The 27,410-nt window shown below is 46.9% G+C and overlaps 1 protein-coding gene across 2 annotated transcripts in view; it reads right to left on the reverse strand.

Annotated features, from left to right (window-relative positions):
• The window catches only part of cspg4ba (chondroitin sulfate proteoglycan 4ba), a 177,102-nt gene that overhangs the window by 85,999 nt on the left and 63,693 nt on the right, over positions 1-27,410 (reverse strand). The window contains exon 6 of one of the 2 annotated variants that reach the window (XM_070868745.1): positions 26,306-26,504. The exons of the other annotated variant lie outside the window; for it this stretch is intronic. Coding sequence (XP_070724846.1) covers positions 26,306-26,504 — 199 coding nt within the window. The remainder of the gene's footprint in view (positions 1-26,305; positions 26,505-27,410) is intronic. 2 annotated transcript variants of the gene reach the window in all.

Raw genomic sequence — 27,410 nt, forward strand, 5'->3', positions numbered from 1 at the left:
ATGATGCCACTCGGCCTGGGATAAGGGTGGGACATCGGGTCGCATGCTGCAGAGGAGCTACTGCGCATGCGCGAAACCTCCAGTGTGCATGCGTTGATCTGCCGGCACTCTTGAGTGCAGGGCCCTAGCTCCGCCACCCCCCTACTGTAATTTGCCAAGCACAAGGAGAGAATACGATGATATCTTTTCGCCGCCGTTTTGAGCGTGGAAAGTCGCCGCACCTCACGTAAGTACACCGAAAAAACTGGAGAGCCAAATTTGGGACCATAGCTTCTACTGCTGATCTTAAATTAGTGCAACTTTGTTGCTGATACAATGCTGTCTGCAAAATGCAACACTTAAACAAGAAAATTGGCAGTTTTATCTTTAAAGGTGGATCCTCATGGTTAGGGCAAGTGAAACATCATTACATGACAGCTGTGCCACATCCTGTGATCAGCAGCACTTACCCTGTGCAGCATGAAGTTAGTTCCATGATGTGCGCGCCTGGGCAATGATGTTTAACATGCCAAATTAATTGTACGTGGGAACACCAAGATGGAATTATCCGCATGTGGCATGATGGGAGGAGCCTCAGCAGGATTGTTAACCAGAAGCTGACATTTTCACAGCCTTATGGATCGTTGAAAATTCGAGGGTGGGGGGGGGGGCCAAGAGAAGCCAAATACAACATTTAACAGGTGGTTTTCAAAAGCAGGGAGAAAGGTGGCAAGGTAGAGGGAACTGGGTAACAAGTTCCTGGGGGCAGGAGCAGATGGTGCATGCTGGGATGTAAGGCAGAAGATCACTAAAGGTAGGGCAGCATAAGGGCATAGATGATCTGAAAGAGAGAAGACTTTTGAAGTCGGCTCGCTGGGGTTTTGGAGGATGGGGGTAATGGGAGTGCTGGACTTTATGCAGTTGGGGGCACAGACTGCAGCACTGAAGCCGGATGACCAGTTTAAAATGGTGAGTGTCAAGGTGATAAAGACATGAACTAGGAGGGCTTTTATGGAGTGTGTGTGTGTGTGTGTGTGTGTGTGTGTGTGTGGTGTGGGGCGGGGGGGGGGAACAGAAATATTGCTCAAGTCATCTTGGTAATAGAGATGTGGGGGAGGAAGCTGAGCTTGGAATTCAGTAGTACATTCAGACTCAGTATTTTGAGATAGCCTGTGATGGCAGCTGCTCAGAGCCGAAAAGGACAGCTTTGGTTTTGCAGACATTGAGCTGCAGGATATTTTGGATCAGCTAGATCTTGTAGCTGCAGCCTTTGCATTGTTGAAGAAAGCAGAAAGGTGGAACTGGATGTCATCAGCGTACATGTAGAAACAAACCTAATGCTTCTTGTTGATGTTGCCAAAGTGTACCAGAGTTCAGCTTGTGAAGGATAAGCAAGTTAGTGTCTGCACTGTAACAACTATGAACCAAAAGGGAGCAGCACCAGAAGTGAACTATGAGAAAAATGAACAGTGCCGGAGACCAGAATGGCTAAATAGTGTGGCAAAAAGGGCAATGTGGATGTACCCATTGCAGTGGTTGGGATTTCTCCATGCCTGCTCATGTGAATTTCATAACTTCACCTACAACTTGTTCTGTGATTTTCTGCATTTTTTTGTCATGACAAATCACATGCCCTAATCATAGGGGTACACCCCCTTTAATAAAAAACACAGGCATTTACATACATCAGAAAACTAAAGATTCACGAAAAACTAGAAGATCTCCTGTGGCAAAGCTCAAAGTGAGTTGGAGGATATGCTACTTTATAATGACAGAGCATTATACCGTGCAACACACTATGGCCTAGAAATTGTGTTGCGTAGCGCCTGTTGTTTGCTCGCTACGGGTGCTGAATTAGGTCCAAAATGGTGTCCGTGCAGCCCGCCCACACTTCTGGTGCGGGCTGCACCAGACGGCATTTGGTGAGGACGGTAGGAGCGTGTGCTGGAAGTATGGTAGGCAGATCATGACGTCAATCAGTGTGCAATGCTGATTTGATGCCAGCGCTGCCGTTTTCATCGTCATCGCTGGAACTAACACCATGTGTTACCATCCGTTCAGCAGCAGGAAGAACTCCTTTGCCAGCGCTATTTAAAGGGATCATCAACAACTTTCAGATTGCTTGCTTTTTGATTTCTACTGGCTCTGTGCAAATTTGTGAAAGTGTTTGGAGCTTTCTAGGGTTGTTTAAAGTTGGTGAGGTGACAGATTGTGGTGCTGCAAGTGGAGAAGGCCTTGCTTCTGACTTCAAGGGTTCTGGTCACACCACTTGATCCCAGTCATGGGTGCTCTAGTTGTCATCCTCCTTAGCCTGCAGTATGACAGGGAGATGGAGCAGAGGCAGCAAAGAGGACAAGCTGGTCGCAGAGAGAAGAGGAGGAGGGGGAAGAAGGGCTCACAGCAGGAGGCCTTACCCACCATGGGTCTTCCCAGAGCAATTAACGTAACTCAACTTGAGCCAGGAGCAGTGTCAGATGTCCACGCTTTACAAAGGAGGTGCTCACAGAACTCTGCCACCTTTTGTAATTAGATCTGCAGCCTCACTCCAGGGCAAAGACAACACTGCCAGTGGCTGTGAAGGTGAATTTCTTGGCGTTGGGATTCTTCAACGTTAGTCTCACGTCTTACCTTCCCACTGTTAATGACCATCACAGTGTTCTCTGACCACATTGCTGAAATAAATACCACACAAAGCAAACTTTCCAATCCAACTTGATACACCTATTCATCCAATATTACATCAAAAAATCAACTAATCACCCTTGAGCATTCCGTTAGTGATTGTCTTGCATGTGCCATTGCCTATTGTAGTGCTCCTATACAGTGCTACCCCAGTTGCGGCAGCATGGCTGGTGGAAGGCTACTGACTTTCAGTGGGGGAGACTGCAGATGGCCTTGCAGGCTGACCTCGAGGAGCTTCGGGCTGCACCACCTCAGCATGGGCGGCTGCAATCTGGGTTGGCTGGCTGACAGGCAACAGCAAGGGCACTAGCAGAGTGGCAAGTAGTGGGAGGACGAAAGCTGTCATCATGAGGAACGACATCAAGGTTGGCCTCCCCAGATACATTGCCACTTCCCTGAGGCAGCACTGGAGTACAGACTGCTGAACTGCTGTGACACCCTGCTAACCCACTTTCAACACTGGTATATCCAGCCATGAAGGCAGCAGTCTGTGTTCTACATGGCAGTAAGCTGAGCCTGCATGACTTCAGTCTGAGCTTCCATTGCAACACTTAGACATTGGGTGGCTTTCTGCTTGGGCTGCAATGGAAGCGGAGACTTTGGCCACCAGACTCGGCATGATGGATGTGTCCACAAGTGCGTTAAGGGATCTGCCCAGCCCTTCCACACTGGAAAGGATAGGCCCCAAGCTCTGCCCAAAGCCCTGTGCAAGTCTGGAGCTGGACTCCTCCATGCTCCGTGACATTGCATTGAGGCTTTCGGTTAAGCCTGCCAATGCACCAAGCATTTCATTGTGCAGAACCATCAGCATTCTTCTGTAGGCCGCCCCAGCGAAGTCTTTTTCTGAGTCCTTTGCAGCAGGACTTGTGAGCATCTGAGCAGGTGGCTAGGAGTGTGAAATCAAGTGACGGTATTTCTTCTTCTTCACTCTCCTCTCCCTCTTCATGTTGACTCACTGACTGGGCAGACTGGATTTCTTGGGTGTTTGAAATGAGAAAGGCACAAGAGTAGGGTTGTGGTGAGCAAAGGGGGGTGAGCAAGAAGTCAATGCTTATACCATGTGCAGATTGTAAAATCAGAAAAGATTGTGAGATGAGGAGAAAGTGGGATGTGAGGATGATGATAAAATATGAGGATATCGTCATCTTCTATTCTTTCAGCCCCACCGCTGGCCACAGGCTCAGCCATGCCCCTGCCAAGAATGGGTAGCACCATCTCCTCCAAGAGGGTAAGGTGATGCAGGCAAGCCTGTTCCCCGCTGGTTAAGGTCTGCTGGTACCTGTTATGTGCCACCTTTTTCTCTAAGAGAAAGGGAAGTGTGTCAGTGAGTGTGGTGTAATGTGTTTAGGTAATGTGTCTGTCATGGCTGAATAGCTGACAGTGTGTTCAAGCTGTGAAATATCTGTGTGAGGCAACAGTGGTAAGTTATGTGGGTGAGATAAAGCTATGAATGTGAGGTGTAAGTCGTGTTTGGTAGAGATTGTTGATAGGTCAGCGATGGGGTGTGGTGCATTGAGCAGTGTATGAGGCTAGTGGTGTAGATAGTGGGATATGGCATTTGAAGATGAATTCACTGATGAGGTCACAAAACTTCTTCCTGCAATGAGTTCAGGTCCTCGGGGCTATACAGCTGGCATTTACACAGTGGCTATCCACTACCACTGCAGTCCGGTCTGTTGCCTGGAAGGCCTCCTGGAAAGAGGACATCTCTCCTGGAGTTGATCTACTGGACCTCCAGTGCTGCATTCGAGAAGTTTGGAGCCCTTTCTCTTACCATTATTCAGTCTGGTTCTTTCTCATACTTGCCTCCACAACCTGTTCCAGCAGCTGCTGCAGGCAGAAATGCGCCGCCCCTTGAAGAGGTGCAGGCTAGCTTTAATTGGAGCTAGCCTCACATGAACTTGGGCCCCCTGCTGAGCATTCAGCCACTCAGCAGTGTGTTCAGCACTGGGCTGAATGCTACAATCATGTAAATTGGCAGGCAGCACAAAGTTTGCATGATGCCTGCAGTCCTCCGAACGGGCGCGGGGTGAGTGCGCATTGCGATTCCCGGGCCCATTTTCGGGCCTTATTCAATTTCTAGGCCATTGTATTATAATAGTTGATATCCTGTGGCATCGATCATGGTTTAAAAAAATACACATCTTCACCAAGTGTCTCTCTCCTTTCTCACTCTCATTGTTTGTATTGCAGTTTCTGTTTTTGTCTTCTATCTTTTCTCTCTCTATGGTTATTACATGCTTTTCTTCATGTGGTGTCTGCTACTCTGTCCAATTAATTGTTCTGTTTCATTCTTTCTGTAAGTTTCTTCTCCATTCTATCGCTCCTCTCATTATTGTACATTATCCTCTCATTACGTTGCCGAGAGTATGCAGAAATCAAGCGCAGGCAGCAGAAAGAGCGTGTGGCAAGCCAGTCCCACCCACCCTTTCCCTCAATGACTATCTGTCCCTCCTGTGACAGAGACTATGGTTCTCGTATTGAACTGTACAGTCACCTTAGAACTCATGTTAAGAATGAAAGTAAGTCTTCCTCGATTCCGAGGGACTGCCTATGATGATGATTGTCTGTGTGTGGCTTCCAAATATTTACCGATGTACTTAATACCCATTTTTTTTTTAAGGATGAGAGTGGGCACTAGGATGGGGAATGGATTGGAGATGGGATAAGGAGAAACTGTTGCAGATGTTCAAATATAATTTCCCTAGTTCAAACTGATGAAATGTCAGGGGCCACAGTATTGCTCATAATTTAGTGCAAAAAAACCCATGATTACTGAGAGAAACAGCTGGGTTTGGGAGAAGGACATTCACTCAGATCCATTTGGGAATGGAGGCTCTTGGATTTAGGCACCCTCTTGGAGTTGAATGTAGGAAGAATTAGTTTGCTTTTGGCTGTGCTGTAAGTAATCTGAGAACGCTACATATGGATAATGGGTGCCAAAATAGAAAAGTATTAGATTCCTGACAGTACCATTCCTCACCCTGATGAGCATAAATATTTATTTTGATAAGACCAGCAGGCTATATAGAAAGCTTATTTTAACAGGAGAAAGAAAGTTCAGACTTAACCATATTGTGATTAAATTCCCTAAAACATTTTTACATTAATGGTATTTTAGAAGGAAAAAAAACGCTAGAATGATTTTATAATTCCATCAATATTTTCCATATTATATGGAGAGCACCTCACAGTCCAATTTTTGAGAGTTCCTAATCCTCCAATGAAAAACTGCCTCAAAATTAATTACTAAAGTGCAACCATTCTAAGTACATGCCACTCATTAACCATCTTACTATGACTTATACTTCCTTCAGCTGTTCTAGATCCACACCATGAAGGATTATAACATGCTGTTATACTCTTTTATATTTTCACCAAAACAGTTTTATCCAATTCATTTTTGTCTGGTTTCAACAGAATACATTATGAAAACCCACATAATTATATTCACATTTATATCTGTTATGTGGGTGAGCATAGCTCATTCAGCCGTCAGCCCACTTGTGGAGTGGAAGGAGCAGTGTGGCAGCATACCACTCCAGGGAGCAGTACGTGCTGGAGCAGGAGAGCAATGGCAGTGAAGAGTGACATCATCGGTGATTGGAGCGTGGGCAAGTACTGCAGGAGTGGCGAGGTCGGGTCGAAGGAGCGGCGAGAGATTGTAGAGGGATGTGATCGGGGCCCAGGAGAGGTGCGAGATCGGGGCCCAGAAGAGGCAAGGGCCCAAAGGCAGCACGGACACTGCGATATGTGTGTGCACTAGGTCTGTGCAGCAGAGCAGGTCTCCAGTCGTCTTGGTTAATCCTTGCTACTAGACCAAGACCGAGCTCGGTCACAGGCATCTTCCACCCTTCAAGATTTAGTTCGGACCTGGAATTTTAGGTCCAGCATTGAAACACCTGTGAACTTTTTGACATGGAAGCAAGTCATCCTCGATTTGAGGGACTGCCTATGATGATGATGGGACATAAATCTTATCCCACAGATTTACATAAATGTGTCACCTATTTTTATTTAGGATCAGGGTTTCCCCTAATTAAAAGGCAAGACTCTCTATTGTCTAAGTCCTCTCTGGTCCTAACTTCGACCCCAAAAGTATTTTACCTACCCCTAAAACCCATGCTGCAAAGGCCTACTGCCCATCCCCCATCCCCGACACCTTCCAGGCTGACCTCCCTGCTGCCAAGTCTCTCCAACTAGACCCTCGCTTCTCGCTCCCCAATGGACGACTCAGCTGCTCCAACTGATCCCCGGTGATCTCAATGGAGGTGAGCCTCCGACAAGCTCCAACCACAGGTTTGGGCCCTATCCTCACTCCTCGCCCTCATGCATGTCTTCCCTCCGGCGACATTTGGGCCTTCAACCCTCTGGCGACGTCCTGGCCTTCACTCCACCGGCGACGCTCTGGCCTCCCCCGGTCGCTAGCCCCACTCAACAGCGGAGTCGCTGTCGAGCACATGGTGGTCACTCTGACCTATTTGAGCTCTCCTCCTTCCACAAAATGGACCTCTGACCATCCAAATGCCTGCCCTCAGCCAGGCCTCGGTTTTATCACCACCTCACCGAAGGGCGCTGCTCAGCGCCAAGCTTATGGCTCGCATCCCACCATAGGCAACTAGGCCCATACAGCAGTATCTGGTCTCCAGTCGTCTTGCACCCCCTTGTCACTGGACCAAGACCTTGCTCTGCTAAGCCCGTGTGGTAGCAGGTGTGCAACGGCCACCCCATGTTAAAAGAACGCACGCACAGGCATCTTCCACCCTTCGAAATGAAGTTCTGGACCTGGAACGTCAGGACCTTCATGGACAAGTCCAACAGCGACAGACTGGAACGCCGCACCGCCATTGTTACCCGGGAATTTAGATGCTTCGATGTCGACATCGCCGCCCTAAGCGAGACCCGGTGGGCATCAGAAGGCCAGCTCAAACAAGGTGGAGGTTACACCTTCTTCTGGAAAGGCAAACCAGAGGAAGAACGCCGCCTCCACGGAGTTGGTTTCGCCATCAAGAATGAGCTGGTCGACCGCCTCAGTGACTCCCCCTGCGGGATTAGCGAACGTCTCATGACTCTCCGACTCACCCTATCCCGGAACCAGTGCGCCACAGTTATCAGTGCTTACGCCCCAACACAACAGATGAGGCCAAAGAGGGATTTTACTCCAGCCTCGAACAACCCCTGCCCTGCGTCCCTACGGACGACAAACTGATCCTCCTCGGCGACTTCAACGCCAGGGTTGGTAAGGATAGAGACTTCTGGGAAGGAGTGATCGGCAAAGGAGGTAGGGAAAATCAACTCCAGTGGTACCCTGCTCCTGACAAATGCCCAGAACATGACCTTGTCATCACCAGCACCTTGTTCCGCCAGAGGGACAAGTACAAGGCATTGTGGCAACACCCTCACTCCAAGTACTGGCACCTGCTCGACTACGTCATCGTTCGAGCCAGGGATCGCAAGGACGTATGCATAACCCACGCCATGACAGGAGCCAACGACTGCTGGATGGACCACCGCCTAATCCATTCCATTACCAACATCAATATAGCCCCAAAGCGGGGATGGCAACAGAGGCAGTGCCACAGAAAAATCAACGCCGGGACACTCAAAGATCCAACTAAGAGTCCTATACAGCCAGCGCCTCACTGCCAACCTGGTGACCCTCAATGACCCTGAGACAGAGAGTGCCCACAGCGCTTGGTCTGCCCTCCAAGTCACCAGAACCAGTGCCTGCGAAGAGACACTCAGTCACTCAACCAGGAAACACCAGGACTGGTTTGATGAGAATGACCAGGAGATCCAGGAACTAATAAACCATAAGCGCAGGGCATTTCTGAACCTAAAGCAACAACCCAACTCGGGAGCAGCAAAGCAGCTCTACAGAAGGCTTAAGGCCGAGGTCCAACAAAAAACCCGCGACCTAAAGAATAGATGGTGGGTGAAGCAAGCACAGGAGATTCAGCAGTTGGCCAACAGCCATAATGTGCGAGGATTCTTCACCGCAGTCAAGGCCACCTATGGCCCAAGCACCCAAAGCCCCACCCCACTGCTGGCCAAGAATGGGGAGACATTCATCAAGGACACCGAGGCAGTCAGGACCCACTGTAATGAGCGCTTCGAAGATCTCCTTAATCGAGACTCTGCCTTTGACACGAGTGTCCTCGACCATCCTGCAGCATGATAGCTACCACCATCTCAGCAAAACCCCAGTCCTGCAAATGGTAGAAAAGGCCATCCGTCAGCCCAAGAATAACAAGGCATTAGGAGCAAATGGAATCCCTGCTGAGGCACTAAAGTATGGCGGAGAGGCACTATTGGCATGAATGCATAACCTCACCTCTCTCATCTGGAAGGATGATGGCATGCCGGGAGATCTCAGAGATGCAGTAGTCGTGACCATCTTTAAAAAAAGGGGACAAGTCCGATTGCGGCAACTACAGAGGAATCTCCGTTATCAGCCACAGGGAAAGTCATCGCTAGAATTCTGCTCAATAATCTTCTCCCGGTGGCTGAGGAACTCCTCCCAGAGTCACAGTGCAGATTCCGTCTGCTATGGGGTACAACGGACATGATCTTTACAGCACGACAACTGCAACAGAAACGCAGGGAACAGCACCAACACTTGTACATGGCCGCCTTTGACCTCACAAAAGCCTTTGACACTGTTAACTGTGAGGCACTATGGAGCGTCCTCCTCAGTTTCGGCTGCCCTCAAAAATTTGTCACCATCCTCCGCCTGCTCCACGACGACATGCAAGCCGTGATCCTGGCCAACGGATCCATCACAGACCCAATCCACATCCGCAACGGGGTCAAACAGGGCTGAGTCATCGCGCCAACCCTGTTCTTGATCTTCCTCGCTGCAATGCTCCACCTCACACTCAACAAGCTCCCCGCTGGAGTGGAACTAAACTATCGAACCAGTGGGAACCTGTTCAACCTTCATCGCCTCGAGGCCAGATCCAAGACTGTCCCATCCTCGGTCGTCGAACTACAGTGTGAGGATGGCGCTTGTGTCTGCGCACAGAGGCTGAACTCCAAGTCATCGTCAACATCTTCACTGAGGTGTACAAAAGCATTGGCTTTACACTAAACATCAATAAGACAAAGGTCCTCCACTCACCTGATCCTGCCACACAGCACTGCCCTGCAGTCATCAAGATCCAAGGCGCAGCCCTGGACAATGTGGACCACTTTCCATACCTTGGGAGCCTATTATCAGCAAGGGCAGACATCAACGACGAGGTTCAACACCGCCTCCAGTGAGCCAGTGTAGCCTTTGGCTGCCTGAGGTAGAGAGTGTTCGAAGATCAGGCCCTCAAATTTGGCACCAAGCTTATGGTCTACAGGGCTGTAGTGATACCCACCCTTCTGTATGGCTCAGAGACGTGGACCATATACAGCTGACGCCTCAAGTCGCTGAAGAAATACCACCAACGATGTCTCCGCAAAATTCTGCAAATCACCTGGGAGGTCAGACGCACCAACATCTGTGTTCTCGATCAGGCCAACATCCCCAGCATCAAAGCACTGATCACACTGGACCAGCTCCGTTAGGTGGGCCACATTTGTGTCGGGCAAGCGAACAGACTCCCAAAGCAAACATTTTACTCAGAACTCCTAAATGGCAAGCGAGCCCCAGGTGGGCAGAGAAAACGTTTCAAGGGCATCTTCAAAGCCTCCTTGATAAAGTGCAACATTCCCACTGACACCCGGGAGTCCCTGGACAAAGACCGCCCTAAGTGGAGGAAGACCATCCGGGAGGGCGCTGAGCTCCTCGAGTCTCCTCGCGGAAAGCGGAAGGAGCGTGCGGCAAACCAGACTCCTCACCCACCCTTTCCTCCAACAACTGTCTGTCACACCTGTGACAGAGACTGTAATTCCCATATTGAACTGTTCAGTCACCTGAGAACTCACTTTTAGAGTGGAAGCAAGTCTTCCTCGATTTCGAGGGACTGCCTATGATGATGATGACTTACTTAAACCTGCTACATCTCTAACTTAAGTTCTGATTAAAGGACATCGACCTGAATCGTAAACTCTGTTCCTCTTTCCACAGATGCTGCCTGACCTGCTGAGTATTTCCAGCACTTTGTTTTTATTTTAGTTGGACACTTGTCAATCTGCCCAATAGACATGTAACCTTTTTTGGCAACATTTTTGATGGAAATGCAATGAAAAAGCATTTTATGGGAAATTATTGCTGCTTTGATGTCTTCCAACTTGTACTTTTAAAATGATGTTGGAAAATAATCCTGGAGTAGTAATTCCTCCTAAAATCACTTTGAACTTCAAATGGAGATACTCCGATGCAAAATAATGTGAAAATTAAAAAGAAAAAAAACATGCAAATGCTGGACATCTGAAACAAAAACAGAGAATACAAGGAATAAATAACAGGTGCAACACCTGTTCATTCACCTCTTCCAACACCATTGTCCAAGGCCCTTTCTCAATTTGAGAAACTTCTTTTCATGTACTTCCTCCAATCTAGTATATTGTATTCCCTGTACACTGTGTACTTTTCTCTACTGGGGAGACCAAATACAGATTAGGTAATCGCTTTGCTGAACACCTTCATTTTGTTTGCAAATGCGATTTGATCTCCCTGCGTCTTGGCACTCTGCTCTCTTCACGATTAGCCTCTAACCTAGCTCAAAACAAGCTTTGGAACAGTATTTTAATCTTCCTCATTGGCAGTTTGCAGCCTTCTGGTTTCAACACTGACATAATTAACTTCAGACTTTAGCTTTAGTCCCCATTTTCTTGAACCTGGGGATGGGAGGCATATTGACATTCCAGATATAGGCCCTTAGTCATAACAGTTCTGGCATAAAGGGGAGCATTTTGGGATGAGGAGCAGTTAAAAAGCTTCATGGGAATTTTAACATTGCTATTTCTGACAGCAAATTAGGTGCCTGCCTAAATCAGACAGGAGTCTCACACATGTATGCAAATCATGGTCCTATTAAAACATAAGAAATAGGAGCAGGAGTAGGCCACTTGGCCCCTCGAGACTGCTCCGCCATTCAATAAGATCATGGCTGATCTGATCATAGACTCAATTCCACTTCCCTGCCCGCTCCCCATAATCCTTGACTCCCTTAACTGTCTATCAAAAATCTGTCGATCTCCACCTTAAATATATTCAATGACCCAGTCTCCACAGCTCTCTGGGGTAGAGAATTCCAAGGATTCACGACCCTTAGAGAAGAAATTCCTCCTCATTTCGGTTTTAAATGGGCAATCCCGACCCCTTATTCTGAAACTATGCCCCCTAGTTCCAGATTCCCCCACAAAGGGAAACATCCTCCCTGCATCTACTCTGTCAAGCCCCCTCAGAATCTTATACATTTCAATAAGATCACCCCTCATTCTTCATTAGGTCAATAGGACTCAATTGACTCTTTCATCATCATCATAATAATAGCCATTCTCTCAGAATCGAGGAAAACTTGCTTCCACTCTTAACATGAGTTCTTAGGTGGCTGTACAGTCTAATATGAGAACCACAGTCTCTGTCAGAGGTGGGACAGATAGTCATTGAGGGAAGGGGTGGGTGGGACTGGTTTGCCGCACGCTCTTTCTGCTGCCTGCGCTTGATTTCTGCACGCTCTCGCTGACGAGACTCGAGGTGCTCAGCGCCCTCCCGGATGCGCTTCCGCCACTTAGGGCGGTCTTTGGTAGGGTCTCCCAGGTGTCAGTGGCGATGTTGCACTTTAGCAGGGAGGCTTTGAGGGTGTCCTTGTAAAGTTTCCGCTGCCCACCTTTGAACTCCTTCACGACAAACGAACCAGAGTAGAACACTTGCTTTGGGAGTCTCGTGTCTGGCATGCAAACTATGTGGCCTGCCCAGCGGAGCTGATCACATGTGGTCAGTGCTTCAATGCTTCATTTTACCGTGGTCTCAGCAGGTGCCCGTCTCAGCCACCCTCTCAGTAAAAGCTGTTCTGAAGGCTGAAGAGGTCACAAAAGTCAAGAGTTAAACTATATATGCACAATGTAGTAGGGATTGAAGAATCATCAACTGAAGGTGTCGAAGTCTCAACCTCTTCAGCTGTGGCTCAGTGGGTAGCACTCTCGTCTCAGAGTCAGAAGGTTGTGGGTTCAAGAGCACGAAAAATCTCGGCTGACACTCCAGTGCAGTGCTGAGGGAGTGCTGCACTGTTGGAGGTGTCATTGTATATGCAGTGAAGTTCTGCAGCTGTGGGCTGATTTTTGGTTAATTATATATTGTGATATTCTACTGCATCAACCAAGGTACCTGGAGTTCCTCTGTTGGCCTATATATCCCAAATTCCCTCCATGACCATTCGTGTGCACATTTCGACTGCCTCTCCACATCCAAGCCCATTACTTGCATCGCTTTTTTTTTCCTCTTGGCCCATTCATTTAATTTCTGCCCTTTTGGGTACTTTTGTTAATTTTACCCCAACCCATCACAACTCCTCTGCCTTCCTACTCACCAGTTTCTGTTCCAGCCCTGAATACCCCTTAAATAAGCTCACAGCTTCTCTCGGTGTCCCTCTTGACATCCTCTGGAAAATCCATCAAGACACCGGTAATACAAAAACAGACAAGCCTGGGTTTGTAATATTCATTTTTTATAATCCCTCATTATAACTCTCAACCATCAGTGGCCGTGCTTACAGCTGCTTGGGCCCTAAGCTCTGGAACTTTCTCCCTATACCTCTCTGCCTCTCCTCCTTTAAGACACTCCTTAAAACCTACCTCTTTAACCAAGCTTTTGGTCATCTGCCGTAATTTCTTCTTATGTGGCTTTATCTGTTTTGTCTTATAACACTGCTGTGAAGTGCCTTGGGACGTTTTACTATGTTAAAGGCGCTATATAAATAAAAGTAGTTGTTGTTGTTGTTGTTTAAAGTTTCATTCAGAAGACAGCACTTTCAATAATGCAGCAATCCCTCTGAAGTGTCTGCCTAAATTATATTGGGCCAGAAATCCCAGCCTCTGTACAGAGTGTGTACGAACCCGGGAAGGCATCGCAAAAGCCAGTTTTCGGTGCGGAATGAGCATGCGCCAAAAAACAGCTTTTCCGATCTTGTCTGGCTTGACAGATCCTCCATATCTCCACAGCCAGGACATTCGTATGGGCAAGATTGTGGTATTTACCAATCTCTTGTCCAGCAAGTGTCCTGAAAACTCTTGCGCCTGGTAAAAGCAGGCACATAGCCTACTTTTACCAGCGTAAGAGTTTTAAAACATACAAAATATAGTAAAATAAAATTTTAAAAACACATTTTAATATTAAAAACCCTGCCCACTAAGGTAAGTTTATTTTAAACCATAATTTAAAAACTTTTTTAAAAATTGGGAAAATATAGGGCCAGAAATTCCTCTGGAGGTCTTCCCTTGGGCAATTGCCTCCTCGCCAGAGATTTTTTACGAATCTACCTGGTGGTCTAGGAGGCGCCCTGAATTCCATAAGACAGCTTAAAAACAAGGCTACGGATGCGGATGAAATCCCTGCTGAGGCACTGAAGTATGGCGGAGAGGCACTGCTGGTGCGAATACAGAATGCCATCTCTCTCATCTGGAGGAAGGAGAGCAGAGATGCATTAATCGTGACCATCATTAAAAAAGGGGACAAGTCTGACTGCGGCAACGACAGAGGAATCTTCCTGCTATCAGCCACTGGGAATGTCGTCACTAGAGTCCTCCTCAAGCGTCTTCTTCCCGTGGCCGAGGAGCTCCTCCTGGAGTCACAGTGCAGATTTCGTCCCCTACGGGGCACAACGGACATAATTTTTGCAGCGTGATAGCTACAGGAACAATGCAGGAAACAGTGGCAGCATTATACATGCCGTTCTTCGACCTTACAAAGGTCTTTGACACTGTCAACCGCGAGGGCCTATGGAGCGTCGGAGAGGCCTATAAAAAGGCTCAACACGTCGCTGAGACTTGGGAGTTCGTGGTGAGTCGGAGGCTCGGGAGGTGTGTCGGAGACGCGTGCTTGTGCAGGTACAGGGAGAAGGCAAAAAAGTAGAAAGAAATCGAAAGGTGACGTCACAGCCAAGGGGGTAAGTGATTGGTAAGTAGTTTTTCTTTTTCTTTCTTTATCAGTAAGTAACCTTTTAGCATTGTTGTTGCACAATTAAATTAATCCAAGGGTTAAGTCATGGCAGGAGAGCTTGGACACGTGTTATGCTCCTCCTGTACTATGTGGGAACTCAGGGACGTTTCCGGTGTCCCTGATGACTATGTGTGCGGGAAGTGCATCCGCCTGCAGATTTTGACGGACCGCATTACGGCACTGGAGCTGCGGGTGGATTCACTCTGGAGCATCCACGATGCTGAGAATGACATGAATAGCACGTTTGGCGAGTTGGTCACACCACAGGTAAAGTATACACAGCCAGATAGGGAACGGGTGACCAACAGGAAGAGCAGTGCAAGGAAGGTAGTGCAGGGGTCCCCTGCGGTCATCCCCCTGCAAAACAGATACACCGCTTCGGGTACTGTTGAGGGGGATGACTCATCAGGGGAAGGCAGCAGCAGCCAAGTTCATGGGTGGCTCTGTTGCACAAGAGGGCACGAAAAAGAGTGGGAGTGCGATAGTGATAGGGGATTCAATTGTAAGAGGAATAGATAGGCGTTCCTGCAGCCACAACCGAGACTCCAGGATGGTATGTTGCCTCCCTGGTGTAAGGGGCAAGGATGTCTGAGAGCGGGTGCACGACATTCTGAAAAGGGAGTGTGAACAGCCAGTTGTCGTGGTGCATATAGGTACCAAGGATATAGGTAAAAAATGGGATGAGGTCCTACAAGACAAATTTAGGGAGCTAGGAGCTAAATTAAAAAGTAGGACCTCAAAAGTAGTAATCTTAGGGCTGCTACCAGTGCCACGTGCTAGTCAGAGTAGGAATTGCAGGATAGCTCAGATGAATATGTGGCTTGAGGAGTGGTGCAGAAGGGAGGGATTCAAATTCTTGGGGCATTGGAACCGGTTCTGGGGGAGGTGGACCAGTACAAACCAGACAGTCTGCACCTGGGCAGGACTGGAACTAATGTCCTAGGGGGGAGTGTTTGCTAGTGCTGTTGGGGAGAAGTTAAACTAATATGGCATGGGGATGGGAACCGATGCAGGAAGGCAGAGGGAAATAAAAGGGAGACAGAGGCAAAAATAGAAAGAAAATAGTAAAAGTGGAGGGCAGAGAAACCCAATGCAAAAAACAAAAAGGGCCACATTACAGCAAAATTCTAAAGGGGCAAAGTGTGTTAAAAAGACAAGCCTGAAAGCGCTGTGCCTCATTGCGAGGAGTATTCGGAATAAGGTGGATGAATTAACTGCGCAGATAGCAGTTAATGGATATGATGTAATTGGCATCACAGAGACATGGCTCCAGGGTGACCAAGGCTGGGAACTCAACATCCAGGGGTATTCAACATTTAGGGAGGGTAGACAGAAAGGAAAAGGAGGCGGGATGGCATTTCTGGTTAAAAAGGAAATTAATGCAATAGTAAGGAGGGACATTAACCTGGATGATGTGGAATCTGTATGGGTAGAGCTACGGAATACCAAAGGGCAGAAAATGCTGGTGGGAGTTGTGTACAGGTCACCAAACAGTAGTAATGAGGTTGGGGACAGCATCAAACAAGAAATAAGGGATGTGTGCAATAAAGGTACAGCAGTTATCATGGGTGACTTTAATTTACATATACAATGGGCAAACCAAACTGGTAGCAATGCGGTGGAGGAGGATTTCCTGGAGTGTATTAGGGATGGTTTTCTTGACCAATATGTCGAGGAACCAACTAGAGAGCTGGCCATCCTAGACTGGGTGATGTGTAATGAGAAGGGACCAATTTGCAATCTTGTTGTGCGAGGCCTCTTGGGGAAGAGTGACCATAATATGGTAAATTCTTTATTAAGATGGACAGTGACACAGTTAATTCAGAAACTAGGGTCCTGAACTTGAGGAAAGCTAACTTCGATGGCATGAGACGTGAACTGGCTAGAAAAGACTGGCAAATGATACTTAAAGGGTTGACGGTGGATAGGCAATGGCAAACATTTATAGATCACATGGATGAACTTCAGCAATTGTACATTCCTGTCTGAAGTAAAAATAAAACAGGGAAGGTGGCTCAACCGTGGCTAACAAGGGAAATTAAGGATAATGTTAGATTCAAGGAAGAGGCATATAAATTGCCCAGAAAAAGCAGCACACCTGAGGACTGGGAGAAATTTAGGATTCAGCAGAGGAGGACAAAGGGTTTAATTAAGAGGGGGGAAATAGAGTACGAGAGGAAGCTTGCAGGGAACATAAAAACTGACTGCAAAACCTCTATATATATATAAAGAGAAAAAGATTAGCGAAGACAAACGTAGGTCCCTTGCAGTCGGACTCAGGTGAATTTATAATGGGGAACAAAGAAATGGCAGACCAACTGAACAAATACTTTGGTTCTGTCTTCACAAAGGAAGACACAAATAACCTTCCGGATGTACTAGGGAACCGAGGGTCGAGTGAGAAGGAGGAACTGAAGGATACCCTTATTAGGCAGGAAATTGATGGGATTGAAGGCTGATAAAATCCCCGGGGCCTGATTGTCTGCATCCCAGAGTACTTAAGGAAGTGGCCCTAGAAATAGTGGATGCATTGGTGATCATTTTCCAACAGAGTACGAGAGGAAGCTTGCAGGGAACATAAAAACTATCGACTCTGGATCAGTTCCTATGGACTGGAGGGTAGCTAATTTAACACCACTTTTTAAAAAAGGCGGGAGAGAGAAAACAGGCAATTATAGACCGGTTAGCCTGACATCAGTAGTGAGGAAAATGTTAGAATCGATCATGAAGGACGAAATAGCAGCGCATTTGGAAAGCAGCAACAGGATCGGTCGAAGTCAGCATGGATTTATGAAAGAGAAATCATGCTTGACAAATCTTCTGGAATTTTTTGAGGATGTAACTAGCAGATTGGACAAGGGAGAACCAGTGGATGTGGTGTATTTGGACTTTCAAAAGGCCTTTGACAAGGTCCCACATAAGAGATTGGTGTGTAAAATCAAAGCACATGGTATTGGGGGTAATGTACTGGCGTGGATAGAAAATTGGTTGGCAGACAGGAAGTAGAGAGTCGGGATAAACGGGTCCTTTTCAGAATGGCAGGCAGTGACTAGTGGAGTGCCGCAGGGCTCAGTACTGGGACCCCAGCTCTTTACAATATACATTAATAATTTGGATGAAGGAATTGAGTGTAATATCGCCAAGTTTGCAGATAACACTAAACTGGGTGGCAGTATGAGCTGTGAGGAAGATGCTAAGAGGCTGCAGGGTGATTTGGACAGGTTAAGTGAGTGGGCAAATGCATGGCAGATGCAGTATAATGTGGATAAATGTGAGGTTTTCCACTTTGGTGGCAAAAACATGAAGGCAGATTATTATCTGAATGGCGGCAGTTTAGGAAAAGGGGAGGTGCAACGAGACTTGGGTGTCATGGTTCATCAGTCATTGAAAGTTGGCATGCAGGTACAGCAGGCGGTGAAGAAGGCAAATGGCATGTTGGCCTTCATAGCTAGGGGATTTGAGTATAGGAGCAGGGAGGTCTTACTGCAATTGTACAGGGCCTTGGTGAGGCCTCACCTGGAACATTGTGTTCAGTTTTGGTCTCCTAATCTGAGGAAGGACGTTCTTGCTATTGAGGGAGTGCAGCGAAGGTTCACCAGACTGATTCCAGGGATGGCTGGACTGACATATGAGGAGAGACTGTATCAACTGGGCCTTTATTCACTGGAGTTTAGAAGGATGAGAGGGGATCTCATAGAAACGTATAAGATTCTGACGAGCGGGACAGTTTAGATGTGGGAAGAATGTTCCCGATGTTGGGGAAGTCCAGAACCAGGGGACAAAGTCTTAGGATAAGGGGTAGGCCATTTAGGACTGAGATGAGGAGAAACTTCTTCACTCAGAGAGTTGTTAACCTATGGAATTCCCTGCCGCAGAGAGTTGTTGATGCCAGTTCATTGGATATATTCAAAAGGGAGTTAGATATGGCCCTTACGGTTAAAGGGATGAAGGGGTATGGAGAGAATGCAGGAAAGGGGTACTGAGGTGAATGATCAGCCATGATCTTATTGAATGGTGGTACACACTCGAAGGGCCGAATGGCCTACTCCTGCACCTATTTTCTATGTTTCGATGTTTCTATTTCGGATGCCTCCAAAAGTTCGTCACCATCCTCCGCCTGCTCCACAACGACATGCAGGCCGTGATACTTACCAACAGATCCATCACAGACCCAATCCACGTCCGGACCGGGGTCAAACAGGGCTGCGTCATCACCCCAACCCTCTTCTAAATCTTTCTCACCGCCATGCTCCACCTCACAGTCAACAAGCTCCCCGCTGGAGTGGAACTAAACTACAGAACCAGTGGGAACCTGTTCAACCTGCGCTGTCTCCAGGGCAGATCCAAGACCACCCCAACCTCTGTCGTTGAGTTACAGTACACGGATAATGCCTACATCTGCAGTCATACAGAGGCTGCACTCCAGCACATAGTCGATGTATGAAATCTGAGGCGTATGAAATCATGGGCTTACGCTAAACATCCTTAAGTCAAAGGTCCTCCACCAGCCTGTCCTCACCGCACAGCACTGCCCCCCCTCCCAGTCATCAAGATCCAGGGCGTGGTCCTGGACACTGTGGATCACTTCCCATATCTCGGGAGTCTCCTATCAACAAGAGCAGGCATCGACGACGATATCCAATACTGCCTCCAGTGCGCCAGTGCAGCCTTCGGCCGCCTGAGTAAAAGAGTGTTTGAAGACCAGGCCCTCAAAACTACCACCAAGCTCATGGTCTACAGGGCTGTAGTAATACCCGCCCTCCTGTATGGCTCAGAGACATGGACCATGTACAGTAGACACCTCAAGTTGCTGGAGAAATATCACCGACGCTGTCTCCGCAAGATCCTACAAATCCCCTGGGAGGACAGGCGCACCAACATCAGCGTCCTCATTCAGGCTAACATCCCCAGTATTGAAGCACTGACCACATTCGATCAGCTCCGCTGGGCAGGCCACATAGTCCGCATGCCAGACACGAGACTCCCAAAGCAAGTGCTCTACTCTGAGCTCCCTCACGGCAAACGAGTCAAAGATGGGCAGCGGAAAAGCTCCAAGGACACCCTCAAAGCCTCCCTGATAAAGTGCAACATCCCCACTGACACCTGAGTCTCTGGCCCAAAACCGCCCTAAGTGGAGAAAGTATATCCGAGAGGGCGCTGAGCATCTTGAGTCTTAACGCCGAGAGCATGCAGAAATCAAGCGCAGACAGCGGAAAGAGCGTGCGGCAAACCAGTCCCATCCACCCCTTCCCTCAACGACTATCTGTCCCACTTGTGACAGAGTCTGTGGCGCTCGTATTGGACTGTACAGCCACCAAAGAACTCACTTCAGGAGTAGAAGGAAGTCTTCCTCGATTCTGAGGGACTGTCTCTGATGATGATGACAGTGGTGCATCCTACATGAAGGATGTAAATGGGAGACATGGCTTAAGGAGAGTTTCTCTGATGAGCTTTGCCACAATAAGGCTGACCCGCTGATTTGCTTTCACACTGATAATACTGTAGTGATACTAGTTTTGAACCACATTTATCACAATTAGTTTTAAAACAGCATATTTTTGTTTTCATCTGCAGTACATTCACACACAGCTGATCGTGACCAGGAACACCCATAATAAACAAAAGTTCCTTTCTGAAAGTAGAGTTATTAATAGTGCATGCCTCTTAAGCGAACTAAAGGCTCTAATTCAGAACAAACAGCAAGTCAGAGTTAAGTAATCAGATGTGAAACTAATGATTTTATCCCTTCAGGAATAGATCTGATCAATGACATACCAGCAGATGGTAACGAAAATCTACTCAAATTATGCTCGTTAGATTTTATTAGTTTCTGCACCATTTAAGGGTTGAGAAACAAGGGTGGAACAAGTTTTGGCCATTTCCTGATCCAGCACCTGATCGTGTTAAAAGTCAGATCCTCAGGCATTTTCTTAGGTTTTGTCTAACAGCAAAACTGGTTGTCATCAGTCAGTTACTCAGTAAGAGAGAACAGCTCCGCAGGTCGGGCTATACAAGAGCTAGACCGGCGGGCCCTGGAACATCGTGGCCCCCCGACCTGCGAGAGAACAGTTCCACAGGTTGTGTCATACAAGAGCTGGAGCGGCATACCACTTCAACCTCCAGCGCAAGCTGCTCCAAGTGTGCGACGTTTTTGAGATGGGCAACTGGATGACATCATCAAAACCCTGGTCGGCATTTTTGGAGCGTGGGGCAGGAACATCGGCAAGGCCCAGTTATAGAGGAATGGGAAGGTCAGGGCGGATGAGCGGCAAGTGTTTGCGGCGCGATGCGGTGAATGTTTATGGCGGAGGAGCGGTGAGAGATCGTGACGGAGGTGCGACAGAGGAGGGTACGGGCCCCAGAAGAGCTGAGGGCCCAGGGGCAGCACGGGCCAGCCCACACTGCGATATGTGTGTGCGCTAGGTCCATGCAGCAGAACAGGTCTCCAGTCGTCTTGGTTAATCCTTGCCACTGGACCAAGACCTAGCTCTGTCAAGCCCGTGTGGTGGCTGGTGTGCAACAGTCACCACACCTTAAACAAATTCACGGACAGGCATCTTCAACCCCCTCAATTGGAGTTCAGGACTGGAACATCGGGTCCTTCATCGAAACGCCCGTGAGTTCATGGAAGCATCATCATAGGCGAGTCATCCTCGTTCGAGGGACCGCCTATGATGATGACTCAGTAAGCCATGTAAACGGAGCACCATCAGATGGTAGAAAAAGCAGGTACTGTGACCTTTCAATTTATTAAAGAGCTCTATCTATGTTTTCAGCAATTCAGTGGCAGTTACCAGACACACCATGGAATTAATTGGCCACTGAAGAAAGTGGTGTGGAATGCCCGAGAAAAACAGCAACTGTGTGCATGCAATGACGGGCATCAATTAAATACTAATGAAACATTAATGGAAGACACAGCAATTCAAAGTCACATTACTCTCTGGATGTGTGGGTAACTGCATCATCTTAGGCAGTCCCTCGGAGTCGAGGATAACTTGCTTCCACACTAGAAATGAGTTCTCAGGTGACTGAAGAGTCCAATGTGGGACCTATAGTCTCTGTCACAGGTGGGGCATTCGGTGGTTGAAAGAACAGATGGGTGGGGTGCCTGGGTTGCCACGCACTCCTTCTACTGTCTACTCGACTTCAGCTTGCTCTCGGTGAAGAGACTCAAGGTGCTCAGTGCCTTCCCGGATGCTTTTCCTCCACTTTGGGCGGTCTTGGGTCAGGGATTCCAGGTGTCGGTGGGGATGTTAACATTTTTTCAAGGAGGCTTTGAGGGTGTCTTTGAAGCATTTCCTCTGCTCACCTGGGGCTCGCTTGCCGTGCCGGAACTCCGAGTAGAGCGCTTGTTTTGTGAGTCTCCTGTCAGGCATGCGGACGATGTGGCCCGTCCAGCAGAGCTGATTGAGCATGGTCAGTGCTTCGATGCTGGGGATATTGGCCTGAGAGAGGACACTGACATTGGTGTGCCTATCCTGCCAATGAATTTGCAGTACCTTGTGGAGGCAGCATTGGTGATACTTCTCCAGTGTTTAGAGGTGCCTGCTGTACATAATCCATGTCTCTGAGCCATATAGGAGGGCGGGTATCACCACTGTTCTGTAGACCATGAGCTTGGTGCCGGGTTTGAGGTCCGGGTCTTCAAACACTCTCTTCCTCAGGCGACCGCAGGCTGCAGTGGCACACTAAAGGCAGTGTTGGACCTCGTCATCCGTGTCTCCCCTTGTTGACAGTAAGCTTCTGAGGTATGGAAAATGGTTCACGTTGTCCAAGGCCTCATTGTGGATTTTGATAATCGGGGGGCAGTGCTGTGTGCGGGGGCAGGTTGGTAGAGGGCCTTTGCTTAGTGTAAGGCCCATGCTCTCGTATGCCTCGGTGAAGGTGTGGATGATGGCTTGGCACTCGGGCTCCGAGTGTGCACAGACGCAGGCGTCATCTGCGTACTGTAGTTCGATGACGGAGGATGGGATGACCTTGGATCAGGCCTGGAGGTGACAGAGGTTGAATAGATTCCTGTTTGTCCTGTAATTTAGCTCCACTCCAGCGAGGAGCTTGCTGAGGGCGAGATGGAGCATTGCAGCAAGGAAGATTGAGGAGAGCGTTGGTGTGATGACGCAGCCCTGCTTGACCCCGGTCCGATTGTGGAATGGGTTTGTGGTGGATCCGTTGGTTAGGATTACGGCTTACATATCATCGTGGAGTAGACGGAGAATGGCGACATAACTGCATAATATATAGAGGATAGCGAGTTTTTCTGTATTTCACTATCCAGAATAAACTAATATGCTTCAATATCCTACATCATAGGTCAATATTCTGATGCTGATTTTTTGTGATAAACCCATTCTCAGCTGTATTAGTAAAACTACATCAGTTTACCATTCCAAGGAATTTTTTTTAAAATGTAAAATATATATATATTTTTTTGAAGTATGTTCTAAAACACAGCCCGATTGCACTGGCTCATGAAAGATTTCACGCTCGGCAATATGCAAATAAGTTTCAGCAGAAACTTAAGCAATAAATTCAATTCATAAAACTAGTGCACTTTTGAGTGCAATTTGCACCTGGACTGCTATTTGCGCCCAAAGTTGAAACTCTACTCCCAAACGTCCTACAATATTCATCCTTTACCGGTGCCTTTCTTTGCGTGACATTTCTACTGTTCTATCAGTTCAGGAACTATCACAAAAACGTAAACTGTGAAATGACAAAAAAGTATTAAGCCCTCTGCTCCCATACACTAATGTAAAATCTACTCTATTCTGGTGCTTAGCTCACACATTACAATCCTAATGACTAAGCTAATACTTCTGATGCAGACACAATGGACCGAGTAACCTCCTTCTTTGCTGACATTTCTAGAATTCTACAGGTAAACACAAAGGTGGGGCAATATTAACTGCAGTGAGTGTGGTTTGGAGCGGGTGGGTGGTTACAAGTGCTGAAATTGACAGCACGTCGGGAAGCCGGCTCCAGCCCGCCGACCTCTGCATTTAACTGGAGCGCGTTCAGTTGCGTATGAGAAACCCCCTCGGGAGAGGTGGGTTGCCAATTTAAAGAAGAGGTATTTAGGAGATAATTAACAGTTTTATTAACAAGGGTTTTCAACTTTAACTGTGGGTGCACAGGTTTCCCGGGCTTCGTGGACCTCACCAGTGAAAACAGGGTGACAGCACAATAGCAGTTGAGGGAGCTGATCAAGTGACAGGCAAAAAAATTCCATAATAACTGAGAGCTGACACCTGCTTCATTACCCAGGTGAAAGGCTTTTGCTCACAGTACTTGCTCTGAGAGTGTTCTTTCAGTACTTTGTCGGTGATTTCTAAAACCTGGTCGGTTTTTGCATCTGATCTACACTTTCCATCTGTCATATATCAGATCAGCATGGGTGCCGCTTATGCTGCTTTACCTTGGACTTGAGACGAGGACCAAGATGAGCAGCAGCAGTAACACCGGCAGCAATAGCAGCCTTCTCTTGACAGATCATCCGCTCCACAGAGTGGAGATGAGCACACGGGTGCAGCTCGCAGGGAGCGATACCCGCAACACAGAGTATATGACTGAACACCTGTGCCTCAGGAAGCTCAGGGTATTGCTTCAGGTCGTGGCAGACATTTCTAGCCTGCTGGAAGAAGACCTGCTGCCAAGTGTACCTGGTGGACACGAGTTTCCAATGGCTGTCAAAATGACCACCACACTCAACTTCTTCACCTCAGACTCTTTCCAGGGATCTTTAGCTCATCTACTTCATTAGTACAGCTTTAAATGCCATCAGTGTCCTTTACACACGGCATTTGGCTGAAAGGTTTGACTTCATCAGTAAATTCTGTAGAATTACAAAATGCAGTATCAGTGGGTTCAACAGGAAGGAACCCAAAGCAGATCCCTGTGCAACTCTACTGTGCGGATTTGAGTCGCAGATTATCATTGCCTCCTATTGTTGAGCTAATTTTGAATCCAATTAGCTATTAATTATTTTGGCTTTATCAAATGCCTTCTGAAAATCCAAGTATTATGGCCCCAAGTTTCCACATGATTTGCTCCTGATTTTTAGGAGCAGCTGGTGGAGAACGGAGTATCTTAGAAATCGGAATTCTCCACATTTAAGTTTTCTGCAGTTCTAGTCAGGTAGAACAGTTTCACTTTTGAACAGAATTTTTTTTTCAAAAGGGGGCGTGTCTGGCCACTGACGCCTGATTTGAAAGTTTCCACAGTGAAAACGTACTCCAAACTAACGTAGAATGGAGCAAGTGAAGATTTTTGTAGGCTTGAAAAAACCTTGTCTACACATTAAAAAAATCAGGCGCAGGTTACAAATTAGGCGTCGGGAACGAGGTGGGGGGGGGGGGAGGGGGGGAAGGGAAGTCATTAAATTCTACAATAAATCCTTAGTTATACTTAAACAAATATTATACAAATAAATCCAACCTGAATAAAAATTTATAAGCAAAGAAAAGATTAAATAAACCATGTTCCTACCTGTGTGAAAGTGCTTCAGGCAGGCCTTTCAGGCAGCGGTTTGCCGTTGGGCCTGACCGACGGCAGGGGGAGGGAGGGAGGGAGAAGGCTGCAGGAAGCCTCAGAACTTGAGGCAGCGGTTTGCCGTTGGGCCCGACGGACGGCAGGGGGAGAAAGCTGCAAGAAGCCTCAGTGCTGATCATGGAAGGGCAATGTGGTTTTATTAAAACATTTTTAAAATTGAACAGCTACAAAGAATTTGAATAGTCTCAAACAAGTGCATGTGTCCCGTTTATCACAGTCTATCTTTAATTACAGAATGCACTCCCTCACACACAGAAATATCAAGAAAATTAAAATGCAAGCCTTTGCAAGGGTTCAATAAACAAATTTTCACTTTTTCTGCAGCACTTTTTAAAATGGCCGAGTGCCAATGTTTACTTCAGACTGCGCGTGCACGAACGCTCCAACGCGCACGCGCAGGGTTGCCGGCACCAAAAAAACTCATTTAAATTGTACCCGCTCCCTCCTACTTACAAAATCGGCGCGAGTGGTAGGCTCCGCCCCCTGTGCGCCACGCCAAGCAGACATCGAGCTGCAAAGCGCTTGAGAATAGCGCGTTTTTTTTCAGGCGCCGTTTTCGGCGCGAAAAACGGGCACCCAGCTCGGAGGGGCGCCTGTTTTGCCACATATGGAAACTTGGGACCTATATCTACTGTATAAAATATTAACCAATTTATTTAATTCCTCAAATCATTCTAGCATGTTTATGAGCCACAGCTTCTAAATCAATGCTGACTATTCATTGTGGGCTCTGCAACTTTCAGATAAACCTTGTACATATCCCATTCCAAGAACTATATAAGGCTAACTGGTCTTGAATTCTCAAATGCATATCTCATTTAGTTTATCAAATTTGGCACTACATCCACTATTCTCTAGTGGTTCAGCATTCAGGTCCTATGTTTATGAAAGTGCTAAAGTATTATCAAGAGTCTCCTCATTTAGTTTGAGAACTAAGTTCCACTTTAAATTCCGATAACAATTCCAAAACAAACTTGAAAGTTGAATAACAGGAAGACTTACCATTATGAACAAACACAAGTTGCCCATTATTTATATGAAGTTGGGTGAAGTTAAGGATGTGTTTATTTGTAGACGATTTTAGAGCAAGGTGGCCATTGCTTGGAGGAGTGACAGAATAGACTAGTTCTTCGGGGGATGAGTCTTTATCTTCTGCATTCAGATCATTTTTTGTTATCTCTGTAACTGAGCCCACCCATACCTAAATTAAATAAGAACAAAGCAACAGTAAAATTGTCATTTGCACCCGCTTTTAATCATTCATCACTGAAAAAAATAACCTTTAATACATTAAAGTTTCTACTGATGAATCTAGTAATTATGGAATAGAACTTACACCCACAAGTAAGAACACGTTACTTTAAAAGTGACATTACCGAACTATGCTTCAGATTTGCTTTCTATCCTGAGTATATTAAATCATGGTTGTTTACATCTAGCTAAATACAGTGACAACCCTTGTGGCCACTGGCCAATTACATTTTCTTTTTGAGGAATTGGTTTTAGTTGCAACTTCATGGTGAACTGAAAATTCCCACGACATTTTAGGGACAACAAAAGTACAAGACAAAAGCCTTGTCTGACTTATTTCACTCTAGTTGTTCAATGTAATGAAACATCTATCCCAATTAATATAACAGGCAGGCAGAACAAAAATGGCATTGTGCTGAGAAATTGTGGCTATGGACCCACTTAATGGTTTCCATCAATTTGCATCGTTGGGGATTCTTGTTCCTGCACCAGTCTCTGAAATAGATGGAGTTCTTATATAGGAGATTCAAGCTTGCAACCCGGAAACACTTTTTAAGATCACAGACTTAAATGCTCACACATTATATTGACACTTTCCTTCAATAAATCTGCTAGGGCTGCTCTGAAGGAATCTGCACAAAACGCTGGTTGATATAATGATTTCTGAATCATGCTTCTATTGAAATGCAGACAACTGTCTTTTTATTTTGCTAACTTTCTTCTAGATTTTTATCAGTTTGTTTACGAAAAGCTTCATGGCTGTAAAAGACTTTTTAGACAGACAGTGATCCAAACAAAAACCTAAGTTAACATAATCAGCAATATAACATGTAGATAATCAAATACAAGTTTGTTC

The sequence above is a fragment of the Pristiophorus japonicus genome, chromosome 2 (genome assembly GCF_044704955.1).
Source record: "Pristiophorus japonicus isolate sPriJap1 chromosome 2, sPriJap1.hap1, whole genome shotgun sequence".
NCBI lineage: Eukaryota > Metazoa > Chordata > Chondrichthyes > Pristiophoridae > Pristiophorus > Pristiophorus japonicus.